Consider the following 26103-nt stretch of genomic DNA (forward strand, 5'->3'; position numbering starts at 1 on the left):
ACCAGAGTCATTTTAATGACCAACTGGCTTATTAAAAACTTCCAACTGACTTGCTAGAAAATTAATTTTTCACTTTTAGATTCCTAGGGCAATGTGTATTATCAATGTTAATTACTCCCTTCTTGTCACCTTTGGCTCTGGTAGAGTGTGCATTTCAATTTCAGCTTCTCTTACACATATAATACTAGGTAATTAGCACCTTTCAAAAAATACAAATAAGAAGCATTGAGAAGGTTTTTTTCAATCTTCAAATTTCTCTAAAAGGTTTGGGTGTCCACACTGTTTTGGTTTTTGCTCATTCTGTGTTAGGTAGGACACCTAATTGTCTACAGTAACCCTTTTGAAGAAGGATTATTTTTTAAGGCCGGTAAATTTTGCGCCCCATGCTTCTACTTATACTGCAGCCTAGTGGAATGAGGCTCTCTGGAACTGAGCAGGGGTGACTTGCATAAACACTCAAGGCTGCCCTTTAAGTGTTTACCTTTAGGCATAATACAATTTCTTATTTTAAAAGTAACCTTTCTAAAATATATTCGTGAGCAAAAATGGTCAGTGTCTGAATAATGCATTGCACTGTATTAAGTCAATCTTGGTGGGTAAAGAAAAGACGCCTAGCACACATTCAGTTCTATTAATTCTGCTGTTACTGCTAGGATGAGCTACTTTAGGGCTTTAATAGATACAATTTACTCGATAGAATTGAATGGGTGGACAAGTACTAACTCACCAGGAAAAGGGTGATTTCTTTCTTTCTCACAGACAAGATTAAGTCTACTCCATCATTTACAGAATTCACTGCTGCTGCTGCTGCTAAGTCGCTTCAGTTGTATCCGACTCTGTGCGACCCTATAGACGGCAGCCCACCAGGCTCCCCCATCCCTGGGATTCTCCAGGCAAGAACACTGGAGTGGGTTGCCATTTCCTTCTCCAATGCATGAAAGTGAAAACTGAAAGTGAAGTTGCTCAGTCGTGTCCGACTCTTCGCGACCCCATGGACTGCAGCCTACCAGGCTCCACCGTCCATGGGATTTTCCAGGCAAGAGGACTGGAGTGGGGTGCCATTGCCTTCTCCACAGAATTCACTAGCAAGTTCCAAATACTCTCATGGCCATCACATGCTATATGCCTTGCAAAAGCTGAATTTCTGGGCAAGAGGTTTTTTTTTAGCTTTCTCTAAATAAAGTCTTATACAGCAATTCTAATACACTCTGAAGAGTGTTCTCACATATAAGGTTGTAGATGTAATACCTCATTGACCACAGAATTTTTTAAGATATTGTGAGATTGGACATGCCTATGGAATGGTAAAACATTGTTCTCTTCAGCTCTAGGTGTCAGGAAACAGAGTAGGACATCATTAAACAACTTTCAAGAAAATAGATACACTTTTCTAGATAGAAACAAACAGTATTCATCCATTCACCTACCAAAGGCCAGGTATAGTTTTACGTAAGGGAATCAGGAGATGGACAAGACAGAGAAGATCTTGTTCTCAAAAGGAAGTTCTCTGAATTATTCATAGAATATAGTAATTTGGGGGTAAAAAGAATCAACTAAGAATGGGTCAAACAGCAGCACATCAAGCACTGAAATTCTCACGCAAGCCTAAATGGTCTATGCTACTAAGAAAGCCTTGGTTTACATCATGGAAATATTTTCTAGATCATAAAAAGAACTGTCCATAAGAAACATCTGAGGAAAATCTAATAGCAGGAGGAAGAGGTGAAGAAATCTCTTAGCCCAAACAATCCCAAAGGAATACCTGATTTATGCAATAAATCTGCATTAGGCTCCTAATCTCTACCCATGTGCACACCCAGGAGCTCAGCACAAAATAAATTCACTCACTAAAGATGGTCAATGCTATGATGAAGATGCCAATTGAAGTGTATGAGTGACCAGTGGAGATACTCAAAGCCCAACTGTGGGGACTGGACGAAGGCTTTCAAGACAAAGTCTTGAAAGATGAGTCGAGTTAACCATTTGTTTTTAGATGAAGTAGACAAAAATGTTTTAGGCACAACCCATGTGAAGCAGCAAGATGTATCATGGAAAAACTATATTCCTTTCAGTCTTTGGACCATGAGGCCAGGGTGGTGGGAGATGAAACTGCACAAGTGAGTTGCAGATTAATTCATATAGACCAGGGGTCCCCAACTCCCATGCCATGGACCACCTGTCCACAGCCTGTCAGGAAGCAGGCAGCAAAGCAGGAGATGAGTAGCAGGTGAGCAAGGGAAGCTTCATCTGTATTTTTATAGTTGCTTCCCATCACTCATATTACTGCCTGAGCTCAACTATCTAGTTGAAGGAAAATAAGCTCAGGGCTCCCACTGATTATGTCTTATGGTGAGTTACATAAATATTTCATTATATATCATAGCATAATAATAATTGAAATAAAGTGCACAATAAATGTACTTGAATCATCCTGAAACCATCTCCAACCCCATCGCCCCACAGTCCATGGAAAAATTGTCTTCCACGAAACCAGTCACTGGTGCCATTGAGGCTGGGGACCGCTGATATAGGCTATGGAGCTTGGGCTTTGTTTTGCAGGAAATGGGAGTCCCTAAAGTGCTTGAATCAGGAGGACAGGACTTACATATTGATACATCAGTCTAACTACAGACTAAGGAGCTAGACATCCAGGCCCTAGACCTATCAAAGGGGCTCGATGGCTTGGTTTGTGCTATACACTGATGGCTGTTCTCTAAAACTCACCCTCAACATGAAGGTAGGGCCTTTGGAAATGGCACACAAAAGACATGCAACATCACTAATTATCAGAGAAGTGCAAATCAAAACCACAATGAGGTTATCACCTCAATGATCAGAAAGGCTTTCATCAAAAAGTCTGCTGCTGCTGCTGCTGCTAAGTCACGTCAGTTGTGTCCGACTCTGTGTGACCCCATAGATGGTAGCCCACCAGGCTCCCATCCCTGGGACTCTCCAGGCAAGAATACTGGAGTGGGTTGCCATTTCCTTCTCCAGAGCATGAAAGTGAAAAGTGAAAGTGAAGCCGCTCAGTCATACCCAACTCTTTGCGCCCCCATGGACTGTATCCTACCAGGCTCCTCTGTCCATGGGATTTCCCAGGCAAGAGTACTGGAGTGGGTTATCAAAAAGTCTACAAACAATAAATGCTGGAGAGCGTGTAGAGAAAAGGGAATCAGTGCAGTTACTATGAACAATAGTATGGAGGTTCCTCAGATAACTAAAAATAGAGCTACCATACGATATAGCAGTCCTACTCCTGGGCACATATCCAGAGAAAGGTTTAATTTGAAAATATATATGCACACCAATGTTCATAGCAATACTATTTACAATAGCCAAGACATAGAGGCAACCCAAGTTCCATCACAGATAAATGAATAAGGAAGATGTTTTATATATATCAGTTCAGTTGCTCAGTCGTGTCTAACTCCCTGCAACCCCACGAAGCACAGCATGCCAGGCCTCCCTGTCCATCACCAGCTCCCGGAGTTTACCCAAACTCATGTCCATTGAGTCGGTGATGCCATCTAATCATCTCATTCTCTGCTGTCCCCTTCTCCTCCTGCCTTCAATCTTTCCCAGCATCAGGGTTTTTTTTCTTTTTTAAATGAGTCAGCACTTCGCATCAGGTGGCCCAAGTATGGAGTTTCAGCTTCAACATTGGTCCGTCCAATGAACACCTAGGACTGATCTCCTTTAGGATGGACTGGTTGGATCTCCTTGCAGTCCAAGGGATTCTCAAGAGTCTTCTCCAACACCACAGTTCAAAAGCATCAATTCTTAGGCGCTCAGCTTCCTTTATAGTCCAACTCTCACATCCATACATGACCACTGGAAAAACCATAGCCTTGACTAGACAGACCTTTGTTGACAAAGTAATGTCTCTGCTTTTTAATACACTGTCTAGGTTGGTCATAACTTCCCTTCCAAGGAGTAGGCGTCTTTTAGTTTCATGGCTGCGATCACCATCTGCAGTGATTTTGGAGCTCAAAAAAATAAAGTCAGCCACTGTTTCCACTGTCCCCCCATCTATCTGCCATGAAGTGATGGGACCAGATGCCATGATCTTAGTTTTCTGAATAAATGCATGTATATATATAAATGTGTGTATATATGTATGTGTGTATATATATATACACATAATAGAATATTACTCATCCATAAATAAGGTCATTTGCAGCAACAGGGATGGAACAAGAGATTATCATATTAAGTGAAGTAAGTCAAAGACAAATATCATGTGATAACACTTAGATGTGGAATCTAAAACTGTAACACAAACTTCTTTACGAAACAGAAACTCACAGACATAGAAAACAAACCTACGGTTACTAAAGGGGAAAAGGGGCAGGGGACACATTAGGAGTTTGGGATTAGCAGATACAAACTATTATATAAAACAGATAAACAACAAGATCCTGCTGCAAAGCACAGGGCAGTATCACTCAGTATCCTCTAATAAGCCTAATGATAAAGAAAACACACACACTGAATCACTTCACTGTACACCAGAAACACGACAATGTAAATCAGCTCTACCTCAATAAAAAAAATAAAAATAATGGTTTTTGATTTATGCTTAGGTTGAGCACAGTAGAGAACTGTTGGTCCTTTAATGGACCGGAACCTGGTGGTCCTGAGTCAACGATAAGAAAGCAAGAGAGAGAAAGAGGCTGATATCCCCTGGTTTACGTGGAAAGCCAATAGAGCCCTGTTCTTAGGGTTCGCGCTGCTGCATGTGGGCGCCAGGCGCCCTCTCGAGTGGGTGAAGGCGCAGTGCGCCTTCTCGAGAGGGTCTTAGAAGCCCGGGCAAGAAAGTGAGCTCAGCGGGCCTCCGCGCTCCAAGGAATTAGCCAGAAATAGACAGAGAGAGAAAGACAGAAAGAAGGAATAGAAAGAAAGAAAGAAAGACATGGGGACCCAAGCTCTGATGGAGCAAAGGTGTTTTATTAATCAACATGGTGTGTGCATATATAAGGTAGTTATTCTCAGCAAAGATAAAGATTAAAATTCCAGATTTACAAAACATAATGCGATCCCTATCAAAGAGAGAGCTGCAAACAATCACCTTTTACCGTGTGGTTCATAAAGAGGAAGAAGGTACTTATCACCGTGATAAGAAATGCCTGGATTCCTCAGCCCCAGGAAAGGGTGTGCCTCTCCTCTTAATTCCTGAATCTTCAGGAATTAATAAGGGCCAGAGGGCTCCTGACAGATCCAAAACAGCACACAGGAAGCCTCTTGTTACATGCTTCCTGACAGAGAACATCATCTTCATTGAGGTGGTTTGTTCAGTATTAAGAAGTAGTTTGGGGATTGAGATTTGAAGTTACTTCTTCTTGTCTCCTCTTTCCTCCTACCTGGGTTGACTTTCCCTGGCCTGACTCAGGAGAGGTGCCCGCGATGTGGGAATGCCTGTCCACGGATAGGGGTGCGAACTTGGTCGGTATTAGCCTGTCCACAGACTGAACATCCTTTCCTCCTATAACCTGCTGATAAGCTCCCTGGGAACTCCCATCCAGGGGTCCAACTCATACCACACCTGAACCCTGGGATTTCACACCGAACAGTGTAAGCACCCAAAGTCTGGACCCTTGACTCTGAGGACTGCCTGGCTAGAATAACTAGTGGACAGATCACCTGCTTACAGGAAATAAAGCCTATATTCTAGGAAAACTTGAAATGAAGCCTAACCTACAAGAACACTGAATCACTATGTTGGACACCTGAAACGAATGGAATATTATAAATCAGCTACAGCTCAGTTAAAAGAAAGACATTTGCCTAACCATGAATGTATAATCTATGTCACTGAAGATGAAATTTGTGATGGAGAGTGAAGGAGACCCAGTGTGAAAGCAGGAAACACTGACAGACATCAGAAAGGTCCATAAGACTCAGGTACAAACATGCTAATGAGCCAGGGGCATCCAAAAAAACATTTAAGTGTTGAAGTTAAAGCAGAGATACGTGTAAGCGGTGGGGGCTCTTTCTCAAGCCCTTAGGTTTCCACACCGAGGAGGGGATCACGCAGAAGTAAAGTTTATCTTTCTTCTTTTCTGCAGCAGGAGACACTAAAGTTGATATCATAGCCCCTGACTCTAGTGAATGTTCCCTCACATAGCTCACATCCCACCAGTAACAGCCATACCACCGACCTCCAAAGCTCTGCAGAACACCCAGTATGTGTTCTAACCTGAAAGGTTAGAAAAAGAGGCAATTACTGTGAAGCATCTGTTTAAAGGAGGCTTCTCTGGTGGCTCAGCCGGTAAAGGATCTGCCGGCAATGCGGGAGACCCAGGTTTGACCTCTGGGTCTGGAAGATCCCCTGGAAAACGGAATGGCAATCAACTCCAGTATTACTGCCTGGAGAATTCCATGGACAGAGGAGCCTGGTGGGCTGCAGTCATGGGGTTGCAAAGAGTCGGACAAGACCAAGTGACTAACACACAAACATATCTGTTTAAAAGAAGTCATTGTTTAAAAAACAGGATATAAAAACCGCCCCCATGTTCAGCTCAGTATCTTCCTGCCAAGTGTTGGAAATGTTCTGAAAAAACACTGAAGAAAAAAAAAAAAGAGCTATAGGCATTTTAATTGCCAGCAGATGGCAATATAGTCTAGTTATTTGAAGAATAGATAGAAGGTTTTGTGTGTGTGTGTTTTAAGTCTGAAGCCTAACCTTCAAGAACAGAAAGGGGTGGGGGGAGTACTTTATATCTAGACACAGATGAGCAAGACAAATCAATTCTTTAAAGGCAAAAGCCCTGATTTAACAATCAAAAATTAGAGTCCAGGGGATCTGCCTGGCCCAGGGATCGCACTCACGTGTCTTGTGTCTTGCATCTCCTGCATCGGCAGGAGGATTCTTTACCACTAGTGCCACCTGGGAAGTCCCATTTCTCTACTAATTGCTGTAAACTCCTGCGAATCAGTGTGGTCTCCAAGCCGCAGAAATGGTGGCTGACAACCAGGAAGCTTGTCAGAAAAGCAGGATTTCAGAGGCACCCTGACTCACTGAATCAGAATCTGCATTTTAACATGATCCCCAGTTGATCCATGCACACTGAAGCTTGAGAGGAAAAAAGGCCATGATTCTTAACACTTGCTAGATAAGAAAATCATCTAGGAGCTTAGACCAGTTAAGGTGCCCTGTCCTCACAGGTCTTAGCATGGGGTGGAACAGATATCACTGTCTGGGTAAAGGCTGCTGGGGTCTTTAGAGGCAGTGGGAGCTGAGAACCACTTCTCTGGGCTAAGAGATGAGCCTCCCTAAAGACAGTAAGGACAAGCTGAGATGCTATTTTTCAAACAAAAAAATAAACTTTCATCTCCAATAAATTCTCACCCACTGTGCTCCTCACACAAGGCCCAGGTAATCTCAAGAAACCTTGATATGACTCTAATGATGTGTCCCTAAATGATTTCCACAAAAGACTGATGTCAGAATTATCTGAGATGCTCATCAGTGGCATTCCTGGGCCTCACCCCAGACACACGGCACCAGATTTTATAGGGTAGAACAAGTCTAACAAGTGTTTCCATGAGTTCGATTTACACAGAAATTTGAAAGCTACTGAACTATAAGAGGGGAGAGTCCAGATAGAAATTCCCTGGACTGAACCCTAACATCAGGATGAAATTTCCTGAATTTTCCCAAAACTGAAAATTTCCAGATAAAGATTCTGATGAATGGCATTTCAAAGGTTGTCTGAGGATGTCAAACAAACACAGAGGTCATGTTACTAATCTCAACTTGTTTCTAAGGTAAATAAACGTGAATGGCCTTCTTCTCAAAGGAGAATACCACATCATGTAAGGTGTGAGCACAGAATGTTCCACAAGGAGAGACTCCAGGTAAGAAAACACATGCACATCCTTCCCGCTTCCTCCTTCCTGGGGGTAACCTGCTTCGTTTTCACTGCCACCACCGTCTGCTCTTTCTCTGCCTCTTGGTCTCAACTGTGGCTCCTTTGGGTCAGAGAGTCAAGGGAGCTGAGGAATAAGAAGCTCCATTCCTCTGATTCTGTTTTGCCGAGTGGGGTGGTTTACTTCATTCTCTGACTGCCCCCATCCTACAGCTGACTCATGTGCAGCGTGAAGGGCACGGAATGGCCACAGCTAGACCTGAAAGAGGAGTTAGGTCACCCCTGACCATGACTCTGCCCTGCTCAACACAGCTGGGGGTGGGGGGTGGTTAGAGGTGTACCATCCTAACACTGAAGAAGCAACCATAAATATATGAACTGTAAATATATGGAGGTCAGTTTGAAAGATTCTAATTATGGATGAGTGTTTGGATTTCTCTTCAGCTTTCTCAACATTCCATGTTGTGCTTAGAAACAAGGTTCTTTGTATGTATTATGCTTAGTAAAGAATTCGAGGGACTTTCCTGGTGGTCCTGTGGCTGGGACTCCAAGCTCCCACTGCAGGGAGGTGGGGGGAGGGCTTGGGTTGCATCCCTGATCGGGGAACTAGATCCCACATGCTGCTAAAAAAGGATCCTAAAAGAAAGGATCCTGCACGCTCCAACAAAAGATCCCACATGCCGCAGTGAAGAATGGAAACCCCTGTGCCACAACTGGGATCCGGCAGAGCCAAATAAATAAATATTTTTTAAAAAAAGAATTCTACAGAGGAAATATACAGAAGCTTAAAGTTATGTATTATTCATTTTGATTTGCTTAGTCACATTTCTGAGAATCCTAGGTACTCTGGAGGTGACATCATTAGGGCAATGCATTGATAAGCCAAAGTGCCTCCAAGTGACAGCAAGGTCATGAAGCTTTTTGCTTCTAATAACAGGCCAGTTTTAAAACCTGAATACCTCACTGTGATCTCAAATTCTTCAAACACATTTCAAAATCTTTCCCAAAATAATTCTTCCCTTTCCTGAAAATTCATTGATAACAAAGCCACTTTCCAGATAATCAGCTGGAAAATCTTGATACCTTACTTCCATTCATCCATATGCCCATTCATTCATCCACACATCCATCCTTTAGTCCGCAGGTCTACCCATCTATTCATTGGTCCATCCATTAAGCTCTCTATCCAATTTTTTAAAAATTTTATTGAAGCACATTTGATTTACAATGTTAATTTCTGCTATACAGCACAGTAACTCAGATATACATATAATATATATATATATTATTTTTCATATTCTTTTCCATTATGCTTCATCACAGGATGTTGAATATAGTTCCTTGTGCTATACAGTAGGACCTTGTTGTTGAAGGAAAGATTGGAAGTTTGGGATTAGTAAATGCTAACTATTTTATATAGAATATATAAACAACAAGGTCCTCTATCTAATTTATGCTAATGAATAGCCTCCTGTCCTATAAGTATTCTCAATGTGTCTAATTAATTTGCCATCATATTACTCCTTTATTTAAAAAAATATTTTTCAAAACTAAAAAAAAAAAATCTTTAAATAGCAAAAAACAAATTTTTATTATATAAATCCAAAATCCTCAGCCAGGTTTTAAGACACTGCTCCACAAGTTCTTTCTAATCTTTCATCACATTTCTAATAACTTAATATGCATGCTCTACCCATTATACTGTGCTCAAAATGAATCACTTTCATCACAACATCCCACCTTCTACACATACTGCTGGTTGAACAATTATAGTTCATTCCTATGCACTATGTACTAGAAATCATGGGTTCAGAGGTGCAGCCCTGGCATTAACGAAGCCTGTATCTCTTCGGTAGACTCACATGGTATACACAGTACAGGACTTAATGATGCAATTTACATAGTCCACGTGTGCGCCACGGACTTCAGGAGCACAGTAGACAAGCCAATTAGTTCTGAGCAGTTGTTCAGAAAGGTGCTACTGAGCAGTAAAGGATGAACAGGAATGTGATGCAAGAGGAAGAAGAGGGCACGACCCTAGTTTCCTCTGCAAAACTAAGTGGTGTCCATCTTCTGCTTCAGCCACTTCCCTGACACCATTTCCTTATCACTCCCAAGCGACTGCTTGCCTCTGAAATTTCACAGCACTTGTGGTCTGATCCACTCAATTTAGAATTCACATCTCCTTAATGTTCACATCTCCTTGCTCAGATTCTTTTTCCCATTCGCCCCTTTTGTGTCATTAACAAACACAATATCCTTAGAAAATTCACTTCTGCTTCCTTGAGCTGTTTTCTATTTAGTGAAAGAAGAAACAATCTTAGATCACCTCTGAAGTCCCTGTCTTTAATAATTTATACAGAGTTTGAAACAGGAACAGGCTGTGTCTTAACTGGACTGCCCCCTCCTCAAAAGCAGAGATCATCTACAATTTTCTAAATGCCTTAAAGGAAAAGCTTATAAGAATTCAATTAATGCATTTTACATAGACTCTCATGATAAAATGTACCTGACATTAATTAGCATGTGGAGCTCAGGTGGCCAAAATCATGGAGTCATTGACATTAATTAACTGCACTCTGTTCCATGGTCCCCAACCACACCCTCAACCCTAGTTAGGCTATGGAAAGACTATACCTAGAGAAGGAGTTAAGATTCAGAGCAAACTGAACTTCACTCCCAAGAAATTTCTCAAGAGGTAGTTTTAGGATCACCATCATTACAACATGAAGATCATCACTCAGTAAACCAAAAAAGCAGGATGTTAAAAATCTCTACTTAATAGCATTTCTTTTCTCTATTCTCTACAATGTTAATACAGACTTTTAACAGAAGAATTATTATTAAGAATTTTGGGGGGACTCCCCTGGCAGTCCAGTGGTTAAGACATTGCCTTCCAATGCAGGGGGCATGAGCTGGAGTCCTGGTCAGGGAGCTAAGATACCACATGCCTCATGGCCAAACAAAACAGAACGTTTACAGAAGCGATATCGTAACAAATTCAATATGCTCGGTCAGTCACTCTTGTCCAACTCTTTGCAACCTCATGAACTGTAACCCACCAGGCTCCTCTGTCCATGGAATTTTCCAGGCAAAAATCCTGGAGTGGGTTGCCATTTCCAACTCCAGGGGATCTTTCCAACCCAGGGATCAAACCCGAGTCTCCTGTGTTTCCTGCATTGGCAGGTGGGATTCTTTACCACTGCACCACCTGGGAAGCCCAATGAATTCAATATAGACTTTAAAAGTGGTTCACATCAAAAAAATTGTTTAAAAAGTTTTAAAAAAAGAAAAAGAATTTGGAGGTTTCCCTGGTGGTCCAATGTTAAGAATCCACCTTGAAATGCTGGGGACACTGGTTTGATCCCTGGTCCGGGAAGATCCCACATGCCATGGGGCAACTAACACCTGCCACAACTACTGAGCCTGCTCCCTAGAGCCCATGCTATACAAGAGAAGCCACTGCAATGAGAAATTTGAAGCAACTAGAGAGTAGCCCCCACGTGCAGCAACTAGAGAAAGCCAGCGTGCAGCAATGAAGACCCAGCTCAGCCAAAAATTAAATAAATACATAAACAAAAATTAATAAAAATAATTTTGAAGAAAGGAAAGGGGGGGTAATATTTCTTTAAATTAGAAGCTCCCATTAGAGAAGCTTTACTATCATTAATGTGATCTGGAAAATACCCATTAACTTTACTAATAAGAACAAGCATTATCTTGGGTCAATCTTAATTCTATGATTTCCCTACTTATATGAGGTGACTCAAACAGTTTTAAATCTTTAAGTTGCTTAACATGACACTTCAGGGAATCTTGTCTCAAAATGAAAAATGTGCACTTAATGGACACAGGAAATATCATCCAAACTCACGTGAAAGTCAGAGCAAAATCAGAACCCACAGAGAAGTATTGATAAGAAGCCTCAGAGTGGGACGAGAATTAGATGATGAGACAAAGACCTGGATTCTAGAACAATTTCTATCCTTTAAAGAGCTGTGTACATTAGATATATTATTAAATTTTACTTTTCTAAGGCTATTCGTTATCCTCACATGAGGTTGATATTAATCATTCTATAGGACTTGGGCAAAGACCAAATGAAACCTGTGAAAGGTGATATATTTTTGGTAGCCTTGGTGGTGTCTATTGTTCATGATTATCATGGGTAATAAATCATCATTCTCTCTTCCCTCTGAAGACAGGGGGAAATGTAGTTGAGTCTCAATTACAGTAGAAAGAAATACAGGTGGTGGCTCAGACAGTAAAGAATCTGCCCGCAATGCAGGAGACCCGGATTCGATTCCTGGGTCAAGAAGATCCCCTGGAGAAGGGAACAACAACCCACTCCAGTATTCTTGCCTGGAGAATTCCATGGACGGAGGAGCCTGGTGGGCTATAGTCCATGGGGTTACAAAGAGTTGGACATGACTGAGCAACTACACACACACACAAGCTCATGAAGGGCTTCCTAACTATAGGAGTTGAGAAAGCTGAAACACTAAGTGTTTGTAGCACGAATTTTCTTGAAAATCTGTAAGTAAAATGTTAGCAGTTAGGTTTTTGACACCTTTAGTGAAGCCTGACGTGGAAGCAGAGGGATAAATCCTAGAACCTCGAGGTTTCGCCTGGCCCTGTCCAGTGTAAAGCTGTGCCTTACTGCAGAAACTGGCTGTCTTCCAATGCTAGGAGTCCCACAGTGCTATTTCACTTGGTGTCAGGAAATGTGTTTTCAAGAAAGTGTTGAAACTTCCAAGTGAAACTCATGAAAACCGACTTACCTGGTTGCCTCCACTCTTGGGGTTCACGAATACAAGCAAAGGTTTCATGAGCGGAGAAGAGATAGGTTTTATCACAAAAGGACGACCTTTGTTTTCCTGCTAAAGAAAGCAAGTAGCAGTATTGAGACATATATCCACGACGTGAAAAGCAGCCCCAAAGCAATGACAGTGAGACATTTCCAGAACCAGTGCCACCCCCCATCCCATCCCCCAAAATCAAAATATCCCCCAAAATACACTGTATCTTGTTTCACAGGGTTCACTCAACGTGAGAAAGTGTCTCAAGCTATAACTTGCCCCCAAGAATTTATGATCTGTTTTTATTCTATAGGCTTGAAGTGCTCTAGATACATTCTAGCTCTCATCTTCATCTTTATCATCTTTGGGATAACACTTCCACAGACAAGAGCAAACACTCTCTCAAGTGACAAGTGGTTTTATGTATATATTTTAAAGGAACAGGCAGAATCCCAGTGTGCTTAGGGTATGATGAAGGAGAGTGGCAGGAGATCCATCAGAAAAAGGATCTCGGGCCAGGTCGAGTCAGACGGAGGAGACGGTGAAGAGGAAGGTGGATTTCCCTGGACCATCACCCTCAAGCACTTACTTCGGTTCCTCTTTTGCTGGCTTTTCTTTTAAAGCTTGTTCTCTTCTTCTTCCGATTGGACGCCTTCAGGGAGTTCTGTAGGGAAAGAAGGGGCCCCTGAGCCGGAGGCCGCTGGCCCGCGAGCACGCCCATGCAGGATCATGGAGGAGGTGACGGCGGCACATGCTGATCGGCAGGGCATGCTTCTCATGCTATGACACTCCCAAGCCACTGCTCATGGGGAAGCCACACACAGAACCCAGTCGCGTGCTTCAGAGCGAGCGACTGACTCCCCACCCCACGGAAAGGCAGGGAGTTAGAACCCTGGAGGCTCTCATGGACTCACATAACAACACATGTTATACCTGCCAACCCTCCCAGTAAAAATGGAAGAATCCCAAATTCTCTGAGGGGCTCCAGTCTCCCGCCCAACCAGGTCCGTCTCCCGCCCAACCAAGTTCAAGAAGTTCATCTCCTGGTATGGAGATCACCTATGTGGAAATGTAAAAAAGGAGGCCATTTTTCACGTTTTTCTTTTTGCTTTTTTTCTTTTTTCCCCCTCTGTTTACTTTTTATAGGAGATGACCTGTTCATATAAAATGACTCAACCCCACTGAAATGTTAAGATCCACGTCTTCTATCAGCATTCATGGCTTGGTTTTAAAAATGCGAAGAGTCAAGTTACTTATGACAGTAGAGTGGCAGTCACTGCTCTTCCTTTTTCTGGCTAAGGACCCATTGGTTTTAAAACAGTCCTCCCTCTCTTGGCAACCTTAATCTTCTCCCTCTCATAGAAGCGTATCCAACTTGAAACACAGGGACCCCAAATTTACTTTCCCTGTCTTTCTCTTTCTAGGGGACGCATGGACCACAACTCTGATTATTTCAGCTATTTACTCTTAATATTTGATACAGATGCTTTGAGAAGAACCTCTTTCTGGGAACAGTCACAGCTCCCTGGCTGAAGGCAAGGCAAAATCAGATTTAATTAGTGGAGAGTCAATAATTAATTAGATGGCCATTTTCATAAAGGCAAGCTATTACTACCATGACATAGATGTTTTACAAAGTGTTGAAAGCCTGAAATACAAAATTTTTAACTTAAAAGTTTATATAAGTATAGACACATGCATTGTTTGAGCAATTAAATGTTTTCAAACAGCTTGAAGAAACTTAGATATCTATTTTTCAACACTGTATTTTTTCTTAGGGCATTCAAAATAAACCTTTTAGTCTAGAGTACATATATTAACACATCTAAGTTAGCAAGACTGAAACTATTTAGCTTTTATTTTACTTGCATTTGGACCAAGGAAAAAAAAAAAGTTGATTTGTGGCCTGTGCTCACCAAGGATGAAGGAAACTTTCTTGAACCACCATTTGTCCCAAGGTTTTCTTCCCCCATCAGATTAAAAGAGTCTTCAGGTTCTCTGAATCTCACCAGAAAAGAAATCCAGAAGTTCATGGGTGTTCACGATGCCAGGTGATCTCTCATCACTCACTCTAGACTACACTTCTCCTGCAAACAAATCTCCAAGTTTCCAAATTCCTCTTTAAATGGATCTATTATCATGTCCCTCTTTGGGAAACTTCTGTATTCTTTGAGTATTTGCTATATTTTGACTACCTCCAATTTTATTAAAAGGGAAGAACAGTTACTCGGAACTTTTAAATGCTTAATCAGTCAAATAATCCAAGTAGAGTGCTGAAAACTATTAGACTGGCAGAAGCAGTATCTATTACTTATGGCAATTCATGATGCTTTGTGTGTTGGTACCTGGGCCCCAGCAAATATTCTTATTTAATTTGTTTAGGGTGAAGCCCAGGCAAAGATACTTTTTAAAAGCTCCCCAGAATAGAATATATTATGACAGGATGGAATAGAATAAAATAATAAAAGCTCCTGGGGAATTCTAGTGTAGCCGGAATTGAGAACCTCTGTCTGAGGTATAAAAGGTAGAATAAGGAGCCATATGTACTGCGTATAGTAAAGCCAATCACTGGGGTAAGAAGCGTGAGGTGTGGGATTTGACAGACTGAATTCTGAACCTCCCTGTTACTAGCTCCACAACCCTGGCCAAGTCAAACTTGTGAAATAACGGTTTCTTAATTTTCAAATGAAGGTGATAATACCTACCTCATAGGACAGTTGTGGAGTTTAAATGAAAAAAAAAAAATGTATGTAAAGTAATTAACCTGGTATCCATCCCATGAGAAACACTTCGATCAATGTTACCAGTTGCCTCTTGATGGCTCTATACCCCCAGCACAAATGCCTGGCACACAGTATGCACTCACATCATTGTGGAAATAATAAATCAGTATTTTTATAATTCACAATATTGACTGAGTCTTCCCTGATTTCAAAAAGGGTCCTTAGGAAGTGAGTGACTGTTTCCTAATTTCTTTCGTTTTCGTTCATTTAGTGCCAAGAGCAATGCGGGACAGCACTTATAGCAACACACTATGGGCCTCCGTTCTTGACAGGACTCAATAATTAAACTCCAAGGGACAGGTCACATGAATCAAGTTGAGAGACTGTTTCCTCAACTTGCTCGATCACAGAAATCACGGTTCCTCAGGTGATCCTGCTGATCAAGTATGTTTGAGAAGAGGGTTAGAAAAACACACCAAAAGAAGGCTGTATGTCTGAAAAAGGAGCAGGCAGGAGACTCAGCTGTCATAGGGAACAGACAGACGAAAATGGCCTTTGTTTTAAACAGAGATGCAAATGCTTCCAAACCTCACCAAGCCACACGCACCTGAGGCCTTCAGCTCACAGAACGAGGAGGGGGCAAGCTCAAGCAGTGGTTGAAGTACAGTACCTGGACGCTCGTACGTGAGCTCTGATAAGCTTACCTCCCTACGGGTGGTCAAAGAGCAAACGATAAGCATTATGGAACTTCAACCTCCAAATTCCCCAGGCTTCAGTCTCTCCTTGTGTAAACATGTATCTCTGTCTCAGAACATCACTTCTTTTAGAAGGCAGCTTAATTCAGTGAGGAACAGATGGATGCGAAGGCAGATTCAGGCTGTGTTTTGGCCAACACAGGTTTTCAAGCCTTGCTAATCCACAATATCACTTACTCTGCCTGGTCAGTCTTGTGAGGGTTAAATAAACATGGTTCCCAAGAATGAAAAAATTATACCAAGACGTTGTTGTCTAGAATTGTTGACAATATACAGCTAAGAAATCTTTAATACTTTTCCTGGGTTCTAAAACAAAGCATCGCTGTAATCAAAAGCAGCTAACTCAGTGGTGCAAAGGGTTCGCTCTACAAGTTCACCTGTCCAAACAGTGAAACGCAGTGCTCTTGTCTGGATTTTTACATTCTTCTGATTCCAACAGCATTCACCCCTGTTCATTCTGTGCCCACTCTTTTGTGAAATTCCTAAGAAAAGATAAAGGATTTTTGTTTTCTTGTCCCAGGTATTGTGGCACAGGATTACCTTGCCACAAAAATACAAAAATAATCCTATCAACACAATCTCTATCACAGTTATGACGCCTTCCTGGGCTGTTATGAAACCCTACGGGTGAATCACTCCACTGTCAATGAAACCCAACTTACTACTCTTATTAACTCTTGGGATTTCCTCAGGTGACAGGATCACAAAGGATCAATTATAATAACACGTCTAAAGAGACGATATCTCACTTCATCATCCCAGATGAAATCTTCCTCCATTCACATGCTGGACAAAACTCTGATGGATAACAAGAGGGCGCTCCATGGACTTTGTCTATGAAAGGATATTCTCACTCTGCCCTGAATCCAGCTTTAGCACTGCAGCATGGTTGTTGTAAGGACAGGCAAGCAGAAGAATCAAGAAAACTTACTACAAAAGTTAAGGACAGGGTCTCAGCAGCTTCTCAGGCATATTTGGCCAAATCACAGCAACTTGTTTCACACAGCAAGTGTGATATCTAGAATTGACCAAAGGAAGTCTTTGGCATTGGGCGTGGAGAGAGATTGTTGGTCATTTCTATTACATACCATGGGATCCCTAGCCTTTTAAGATAATCCAATCATAAGGAATAAGGACTAGCATGGACAAAGCCCATACAAGGCTAGGCAGGAGTTGATTGCGACATTTTTATAAACAGACCATTCGAAATAATCTAGATATCCATTGGGAGGGAATGGGCTTAAATCAACTATAAAATATCCATAGCAGTTTAAAAGGAATCAAATATATATGTATTAATATAGATTTTTCCCTATGATTTTTCAAATAGAAAAGCCAAATTTTAAAGCATTAAGTAGAGAATGATGTTATTTATTAAAAACACACACCTCTAAGGTCCCCCCACAAATGTGACCTCACAAAAAGTTCATGTCGCATGAGTCTTGCCCCATCAGCTCCAAGTGCCTGCACTAGTATTTGAATATCTTTAACTCATTCATCCAAAGCATTATCCTCTAACATTTTCAGTCCAGAGGACAAACACTGACATTTGTAACTTCAAATATAACCTGGACTTTATATTAACTGCTTGAGGCTTGGTCACTAAAATTTGGTTGTTTTTTTTTTTTCATTTTAACTCCTTTCAGTTATCTGCCTTCCATCAACTTTTCACTTCCAGGTCTCTCCAGGTAATTTGGTGATGAAACCCAGCAAATCATCCAGCAAGCTTTCACACAGCGACCAACTCCACAGCTGGTCACAGAGTCATTATCCACTCAGAACCCGCCGTCTTTCCATAGAGAACGAAAATATATGGTTTAATTCCACCTCTTTACAACCCACTTTTTCAGACCATAATAAACCTCAGTAAATTTCCTTTACTCCTCTTCTTTAGAGCCATTTATTTAGACACAAACATCACAAATAAAGCCGACTTTATTTCATGACCCATCTTCACTGCTGTTCTCAGTTAGATCCTATTGGCTCGCATCACCCTTCCTCATCCCTCTTGCCAGGGATGTGGCCCACATCCTTCAAGACCAAGCACAAAGGGAAGATTTTCCACTGAGCCTAGGCTGTTCTCCATGACTGAGGCAGCTCAATTCTGCTTCATGTCTCCACCATGTTTCCACATCTTAGGTGGCGTTTTCCCCTTTGTGCCTTAGATGTATACGCATCTCAATGACCAGGGCTGATGCAACCCAACTCCCTGGCCCCTTCCTTTCACCCCCAGATGTGTATCTTTCCCATGAGATGCACACCAGTCAAATAGATATCACTTTCCAGACATCTGAAAACTACTCTTTCAGTGGGTTAGCCAAAAAACTCATTTGTGTTTTTCCATAAGATGTTAGGGAAAAATCTTGAACGAATTTTTTGGCCAACCCAATATTAAGGATTTACTTGTGGCTGAATTCCTCTCCAGAATCAAATTCACGAAGACTCCAACTAATGATTTAGACTGTTGTGTCTATTTTCCTCCCTGGGAAGTACACTCTTTGTGGACATCAAATGAACATCTGATTCATCTTTGGACCTCCCGCTGTAGATAACAGCATCTTTGAATGTGGTTAATTAAGCATTTATTTAATTCAATTAAGGCTCTTCTCCTTTATCATTGTTAAGCAGTGTCATAGAAAAACAGGTAGGTAGGTGCTTGTGCTCAGTTGGGTCTGCCTCTTTGCAACTCTTTGGACTGCAGCCCACCAGGCTCCTCTGTCCATGGGATTTTTCAGGCAAGAATATTGGAGTGGGTTGCCATTTCCTTCTCCAGAGGATTGTCCCGACCCAGGGCTCAAACCCGTGTCTTCTGCAGCTCCTGTACTGCAGGCAGATTCTTTACCTGCTGAGCCATCAGGGAAGCCCCAGTGGAAAAACATAGAAACATATGGTACAGGCAGAGAGATACATAAACTATAAATGCTCAAAAGGCATTTTATCTGCTGTTTTCCATCAACCTTCCAAATTTTCCTTTTTTTAAAAAAATTTCCCACCCAATGTCTCCAAACAAATTCTCTAATCTTATTGCTTCCACACCATTTGTAACAGGTTGCCACCTACGCCCCATACTCTACAAATTACGGCTTTGACTTATCAATGATCTGGTTCCAAACACAAGGACTTCTCTCAACCCTTACTATTTTTTTCATGTCTACAGAATTGAACATTGATGACTGCCCTATTTTTCTTTTCGTTTTTTAATAATGAAACTTCATGCTATCATAGTTCTCTGTCTAGCAACATTCTCCTCCTCCTCCTTCCATTTTCTAGGTGTGGATGTTCCCCCTGTCTTCTTTTATTTAGTAAGTGAGCAGGTCTTGACTGTCTCCCCTGTGATAGGGATTGGGCTAGTGAATATACAATCCCACTCCGGTGTGAAATACAACAGCTACAGCAATACTTCTAGGTGTACTTGGAAACTCTGTGGGTACCAGGCTATGGCCCCTATGCTTGTCTCTTTCTACCCCCTGCATTGGGTCTCTCTCTCACCCTCCTGACACCTGCTTTCACTGTAACACGGAAGGTTCAGGGATCAGTAACTTCTATCCTGACCCCTGGATGACTGTCCCGCTGTGATCTGTTGTTGCACATCTTCACCTGACACCGTATGCTCCTAAAAGTCACCAAGAAGGAAAATAGCAAGAGCTAAAATCTGAGTGGTTACAATGAGCAGGTACTGTTCTGTGTGTGTTATTTTACGTGTTTTAGCTCACTAGTCCTCAAAAAAGCTCTGTGAAATAGGTACGAGTATTATTTACCCTTTACGGAGGAGAAACTGAAGTAGAAGAGATTAAGTTGAGATGAAACAAGTTATTAAGTGGCAGAGCAAAGTTATGAGTCCAGGCTGCCTGGTTCGCAAACCAGAGCTCTTCACCACTACCCTACTGCCACTCTGCCCCCTCAGGCTCAGTATACGCCACCTTTTATACAGAACTTAGTTAACTAGTTAAATTACTTGATGACTTTGGGACCCAGGGGAGAAGGGACCGCCATGATTTTTACAGTTATCTAATTCATCAAGGCTGATTTTAGCAACATAGTAAAGTAGCATGATTTATCATTAAGAGCTTGGATTTCAGAGTCACAATTTGTGGGTTCAAATGCATCTCACACCAATAATTGTATAGTCCCAGCTAATTTGTTTGATTTTTCTATTCCTCACTTTCCACAGCTGCAAAGTGGGACTAATAAGAGCATTGTGACAATGAGATACTGAACATATAGTACTTAAAATATGTAACACATGTAAAGCATTCAATAAATGTTAGCTTTCATTCTTATTATTACAATGTACTGAATCATAGATGGGAATAAAAAGGTGGATTATTAAAAAATTTTGGACTATAGCATCCTGACTACGAACTACTTTCCAAAAAATAATTCCCACCAATCAGCTACCTAATAAAAGTTGCTAAGATACCAACTTATTATTATGAAAATTTACAAATGAAGGCAAACACAAAAGCATCTGTTATGTATTATATTTGCTGGTAATAATGTCAAGGTCTCTTTATAGAAAAACTGTAGCTAAAAAATGAAGAGTAAAAATTGGAAAATCACCCTTTAACAAAACCTAATGAAATAAAAAATTTAGGCAACAACCTGTAATGGACAAATTTATAGCAAATGGATCAGGATGACAGTTCCTGACTCCTAACACCACTAACAGTGAACAATCTGGTATTATGTTCCATTAAAAGCAACACTATAGAAAAAGACACCATAACAGCCCTTTTGCCAAGAAATTAAACCTGAATCTGAGTCCTTACATCTAAATATTTTTATAAGAAATATGGGCCATGATTTTAAATGATGATGTAAATGATTTAAAAACACAATAAGGACATGATCAGTCAAAATTAAAATATGAGCTATGCTATAGGTAAAATCACCCTATGTATTCAATAAATAAATGGCAAAAAAAAAAATAAGAGAATGCTATAGATTAAAAGGGATTTAAGAGACCAGTCAACAAAAAGGAAGTGGCAGACTTTGGATCATAGTTTGAAAAATGGCTGTATTAAAAAGATATATTTGAAACAATCAGAAAATATTTTAAGGATGCGACCTCAAATTAATTAATTTTGATGGGTGAAGTAACGGTATGGAATTGTCTTTCTGAAGTATTATCTTTCTGGGAAACAAAAGGAAGCATTTATATATTAAATGGTATGCTAAACTTTGCTTTAAAATACCCTAGCAAAAGGGAAAAAGGAAGACTTGCACTTTCAAGAAGACAGAGTAAATGGCGTGGGGCCAGAAGAAACACGAATGTGGCAATGAAAAGGTAACATAAGGATACCTATGGTAATGGAATTGTTCTGTGTCTTCACTGATGTTGATCAGTGTCAACATCCTGGTTAAGATGTTATACTCTGATACTCCAAGATGGTACCATGAGGAGAAAGTTTGTAATGGATACATGGGTTCCTTCTGTGTTGTTTCTTAACAACTGTACGGGAATCTCAAAACAAATTTAATTATGAAAAGAAAAATATGGCGTGGCAAGGGACAGATGAAACAACAACAGCAGCAGAAATGTTCATGGTTATAGAATTCAGTATGATCATCTCTTTCTCTTCACTTGTTTGAAAATTTCCACAACCCAAAGATCTTTTATAGTTTACAAAAGTAAACTTTAAGTAAACTTAAGAGTCTCTCTGCAGAGTGGTAGTGTCTTCTGGCTTTCCTGTTTTATCTTCAGTCGTCCAAAATCCCATACCACTAGGTCATCCTACATACTCGTGCTAGTTAACTGTATTAAAAAATATACATATATATATAATTTTACCTAATCATTCCTTTGTTAAAAGGATAAAGTTTACATGGAGCAAAAATCTCCTCTGAGTCAGGCCTGAACAATCTCACGCTTGTCCCTTTTACTCACCCCCTACATAAACCTTCCTCTGCAGTCAACTCAGTCTCACAGCCCCATGGATATAATTTTGGACAAAGTATACTTCCATTCTCCTGCATGTTATTTTCTTCTCCACTGATCTAAATCCTATCCATCTTTAAGGAGGCAGAGTAAAACCCACCTGCTTCATGAAGCTCTCCCTGATCTGTCCTTAAAGTAATTACATGGTTCTTCAGAGCAAAGATCATGTATTACATCACAGTGCTTAGGAGCCTTCTTGATACCATCAAGGTTTTTTGATGAAAACGTGTTGATTTAACTGAATATTTACTACGAAACAATTGGAGAGAGTACTGAATTTTAGGGGGAAACACAGGTATATAAGAGCTTCTTGGTGGCTCAGACCTAAAGAATCAGCCTGCAATGCAGAAAGTACAAGGAGGCTTGAATACAGAATGAGATTAGCTGTTAAGAGGATAAATTCTACTTTGCCTTAAGGAAAGAGTGTTGCTCGCTAAGCAGGCCTCGTGTACTGGGGAAGGTCATGACCCACAGTCTGCGTTGGGGTTGGAAGTGGTGGAAACCGCAACCCAACACTGAAGCCTGCACCACCGTGTGCCCTCACAGTCACTCCCTGGGGTTGCCCAGGCTGCAAGAGAAGAGAGTCGTGTAAGAATCAGCTGCACGCACCCCTCACCAGGGGCTTTAAGGAACTCAGCAGAGCCCCTGGGCAGAGAGAAAACATATTAGCATCTGAATGGGGAGCGAGCACTCCTGCTGTGAAACTCTGATTTCTTTAGGAAGAGGCTGGTTCCATGAGAGAGCCCAACAGCAGTAGGGGATGGGCTAAGGGGATGAACTGGGGAGCTAGGCACGGGCCTGTGGGGAGGAGTGAGCAGAGATCGTAGGAACCGAGAGCCTCGTCAGGGGGGAGAAAAGCAGGAAGCAGCAGTTCCTTTTTCTCTGAGCTGGCCCAGCAGCACCAGGGTCCCGGCAGTTACCTGAGGTTTCTTCACCTTAATGATCCAGGTGGGCGGAACAATAACAGCAGCGTGAGCCCCCAGGGAGCAGGGTTCCTCAATCTGATGCAGCATGAAGCAGGTCACCTTATTGTGAAACTGCAGGGAAAAACAGGCCAGTAAACAATTCTGCACAGAGGGAAATGTCACTGCAAGAAGGAACAAGTACATGTGTGCATACTTATGCACATGCATGTGCGCGCACACACACAGAGGTCCCATGCTCCTCATCACTCCCAACCAGCCCCAGGAACTTAAGAGACTAGATTTCAAATGCATTCTACTTTATAAACTGATAACAAGAACTCAGCTTATAGGACAGACCAGCTGAAACTTGATAACCTTTTATAGGATATTTACATTAAAAGTGTTAGAGACTTGGCGGGTTCTAGAAAGGCTAACTTTGCACATAATTTTGTCTCACCTGGCTTGCGCCCATCACAGACTTGGCTGATCTGAGATAATGGTGAGAAGGAAATGAAGACAAGCAGAGTGGCATGCCTACTATCTGCCTGTCATTTTTCTATCCCCAGACATCAATCCTTCCCAGTAGTCCCTCCAGTGTAAGGGACCCAGGAAAAAAAAAAATTGTCTCTTCCAGAGAGTTGTTAGAGAGGAAACAAAGAGACTGCTTCTGCTGGGTTTGTCTAGGGCTGCTGAAAAAATAATGGTCCTAGCACACTTGGCAAATCTAAAGCGCTTTTGATTTTTGAAAGGAACGAAGTCAATATAGACTAATGATAATAACAATACCTAGGTTCCAGGGGCTTAACTCTATACCCCAATGGACTAAGTAACCTTAGGCCAATTACATTTCCAGCAATTTTTTTTTTCTTTTTTGTGACTGTAAAGTGATAATAATGTGTGGTAGCATTTGTTTTCTAATAAACATCAAATCCCCATTATACAATTATGGGCTTTAAAATTTTAATCATAGTGATTTAAAAAAAAAATTTAACAGTAGCTGCTACTTAGATTATACTTAATGTGACCACATAATTTATCATCTTAACTGAAACAATTTTAAGAATGAAAGGGAGCAGAGACAATAATTACGTTGGAACAGCAGACATAAATTAGGACTGTCTCAGGAAAACTGGCAAATACAGCCATCCCAATTACATCACATCAGGGCAATTTTATCTTTACCGCTGAGTATCTTCAAGATCTGACATGATCCAGTGGCAAATTACTAAATCAATTAAGCATGAAATACTAATTAATAAGATAATAAATAATTCCTCCTAAACTGTTTGTGATTTGCAAACAATTTGATATACCAGAGAAATGTCATTCAAATTCCTTCTTTAGAAAGTAATTTTCTCTCAAATCATCCCATCTTCTCCTTTCTCCCACTGAGTTCAAAATTCTGTTCTTTATGTCTGTGTCTCCTTTGCTGCCCTGCATGTAGGATTGTTGGCAACATAATATTGCAAAGGAATTATCCTCCAATTAAAATAAATAAAAAAAATAATTTTAATAATTCAAATAAACCCCCATATGAATAGCCATTGCATTTCTAACATGGCAGGAATCTCAGAGACTGCTGACTCCAACTCTCACAATTTACACCTGAGTACTCTAGACAGACTAAGAGGTGTATATAAAACTGCATGACTTTTAAGGGGTAGAGTCAGGACCCGAATACATGAAACCCAGCTCCCAAATACAGTTTTATTTTCTGCTACAGGAAGTGCCCATAGAAGGCACTTAATTGTTTGACATCAGATATCCTAGAAGGAAATACCTATAGTGTTAAAATACACCACCACCATAATCTGCCTTAAAAGGTTTTGTATTTTTAGTCCTTGAAAAATCAACTTCTACAACGTGGGGCCCTGGGAAACTCAGCGATACATGTGCTGTGATTCGTCGCTCAGTTGTGTCCAACTTTGTAACCCCATGGACTGTAGCCCGCCAGGTTTTTGTCCATGGGGATTTTCCAGGCAAGAATACTGGAGTGGGTCGCCATGCCCTCCTCCAGAGGATCTTCCCAGGTCTTCCCAGGGGTCAAACCCAGGTCTCCTGCATTACAGGTGGATTCTTTACCAACGGAGCCACCAAGGTACAAAGATACAAGCCCCCAAAGATACACAGAACTGATCAAAACTCTGCCACAAGGGTCAAATGAAAGTTGTTTTTTTAGTGATTCGATTGGACTACAGATTCATGAAAAGGAAGCACATGCATTCACTGTCAGGCAGGACAGTTTCCAAATTAAATGACCTGGGATCAACCGTCTAACCACAACCTGGCAGCTTCGGGGTGGCAGCAAGTGCAGCCTATCTACGGCCAGGTTGATGCCACCTGGCAAGTGTCATCTCACCAGATCAGGGAAACAACAAGCATAGACAGTGTTGGGGATCCTGAGGGCCTAAATCTGCTTCTTCCTTTCCAAGCAAAGGCACTGTCTTGATGGCCAGTTGTAACTGCGCGACTGGCATTTGCACAGTTCCTCGAGTGAAAGGAAACATGTTCCTTTATATTTGTGAACATGTTCCTGAACAGAAGCACAAAGACTACTTGTAAAACAATTAACTGAAAGGAGATAGAAATGCCAAGAACAAAAAATGTGCCAGGAGGGTGATGCAGCAAACATTGACGTTTCCAGACCAAGGTGTCAGCAGATCCTCCTGACATGTGGGGGCTAGTGAAATTATGCCAGAGAAATTATTAGATTGAACTTGATGGAACTGCAAAGATGCAAAAGTTTTTCACCCACAAAAAAAGCCAATTTCATGTGTTTCAAGTAAATGCATCTTCCACTCCCATCTTGTGGCTCTGTTTAGCTAGATAAAGCTGATGTGTGTAGTACATATGTTAAGTTGCTTCAGTCAATCATGTCTGACTCATTGTGAAGCCATGGACTAGCCCACCAGGCTTCTCTGCCCATGGGATTCTCCAGGCAAGAATACTGGAGTGGGTTGCCATGCCCTCCTCCAGGGGATCTTTCTGACCAATGCACCCCACGTCTCTTGCGTTGGCAGGCAGATTCTTTACCCCTAAGCCACCTGTAAGTCTGAAGTTTATCTGCACAGCCTTAACCCTTAAGCTTAAACAGCACAGCCCTTTATTCCCAGGT

General features: G+C 41.3%; 1 protein-coding gene across 1 annotated transcript in view; it reads right to left on the reverse strand.

Moving 5' to 3' along the window:
- DGKI (diacylglycerol kinase iota) overlaps nucleotides 1-26103 on the reverse strand; it is a 492712-nt gene that overhangs the window by 226906 nt on the left and 239703 nt on the right. Inside the window, exons 8-10 of the mRNA XM_061165882.1 lie at nucleotides 23004-23120; nucleotides 13257-13331; nucleotides 12650-12748 (exon numbers count right to left, since the gene is read on the reverse strand). Coding sequence (XP_061021865.1) covers nucleotides 12650-12748; nucleotides 13257-13331; nucleotides 23004-23120 — 291 coding nt within the window. The remainder of the gene's footprint in view (nucleotides 1-12649; nucleotides 12749-13256; nucleotides 13332-23003; nucleotides 23121-26103) is intronic.

The sequence above is a fragment of the Dama dama genome, chromosome 18 (genome assembly GCF_033118175.1).
Source record: "Dama dama isolate Ldn47 chromosome 18, ASM3311817v1, whole genome shotgun sequence".
In the NCBI taxonomy this organism is placed as follows: Eukaryota; Metazoa; Chordata; class Mammalia; order Artiodactyla; family Cervidae; genus Dama; species Dama dama.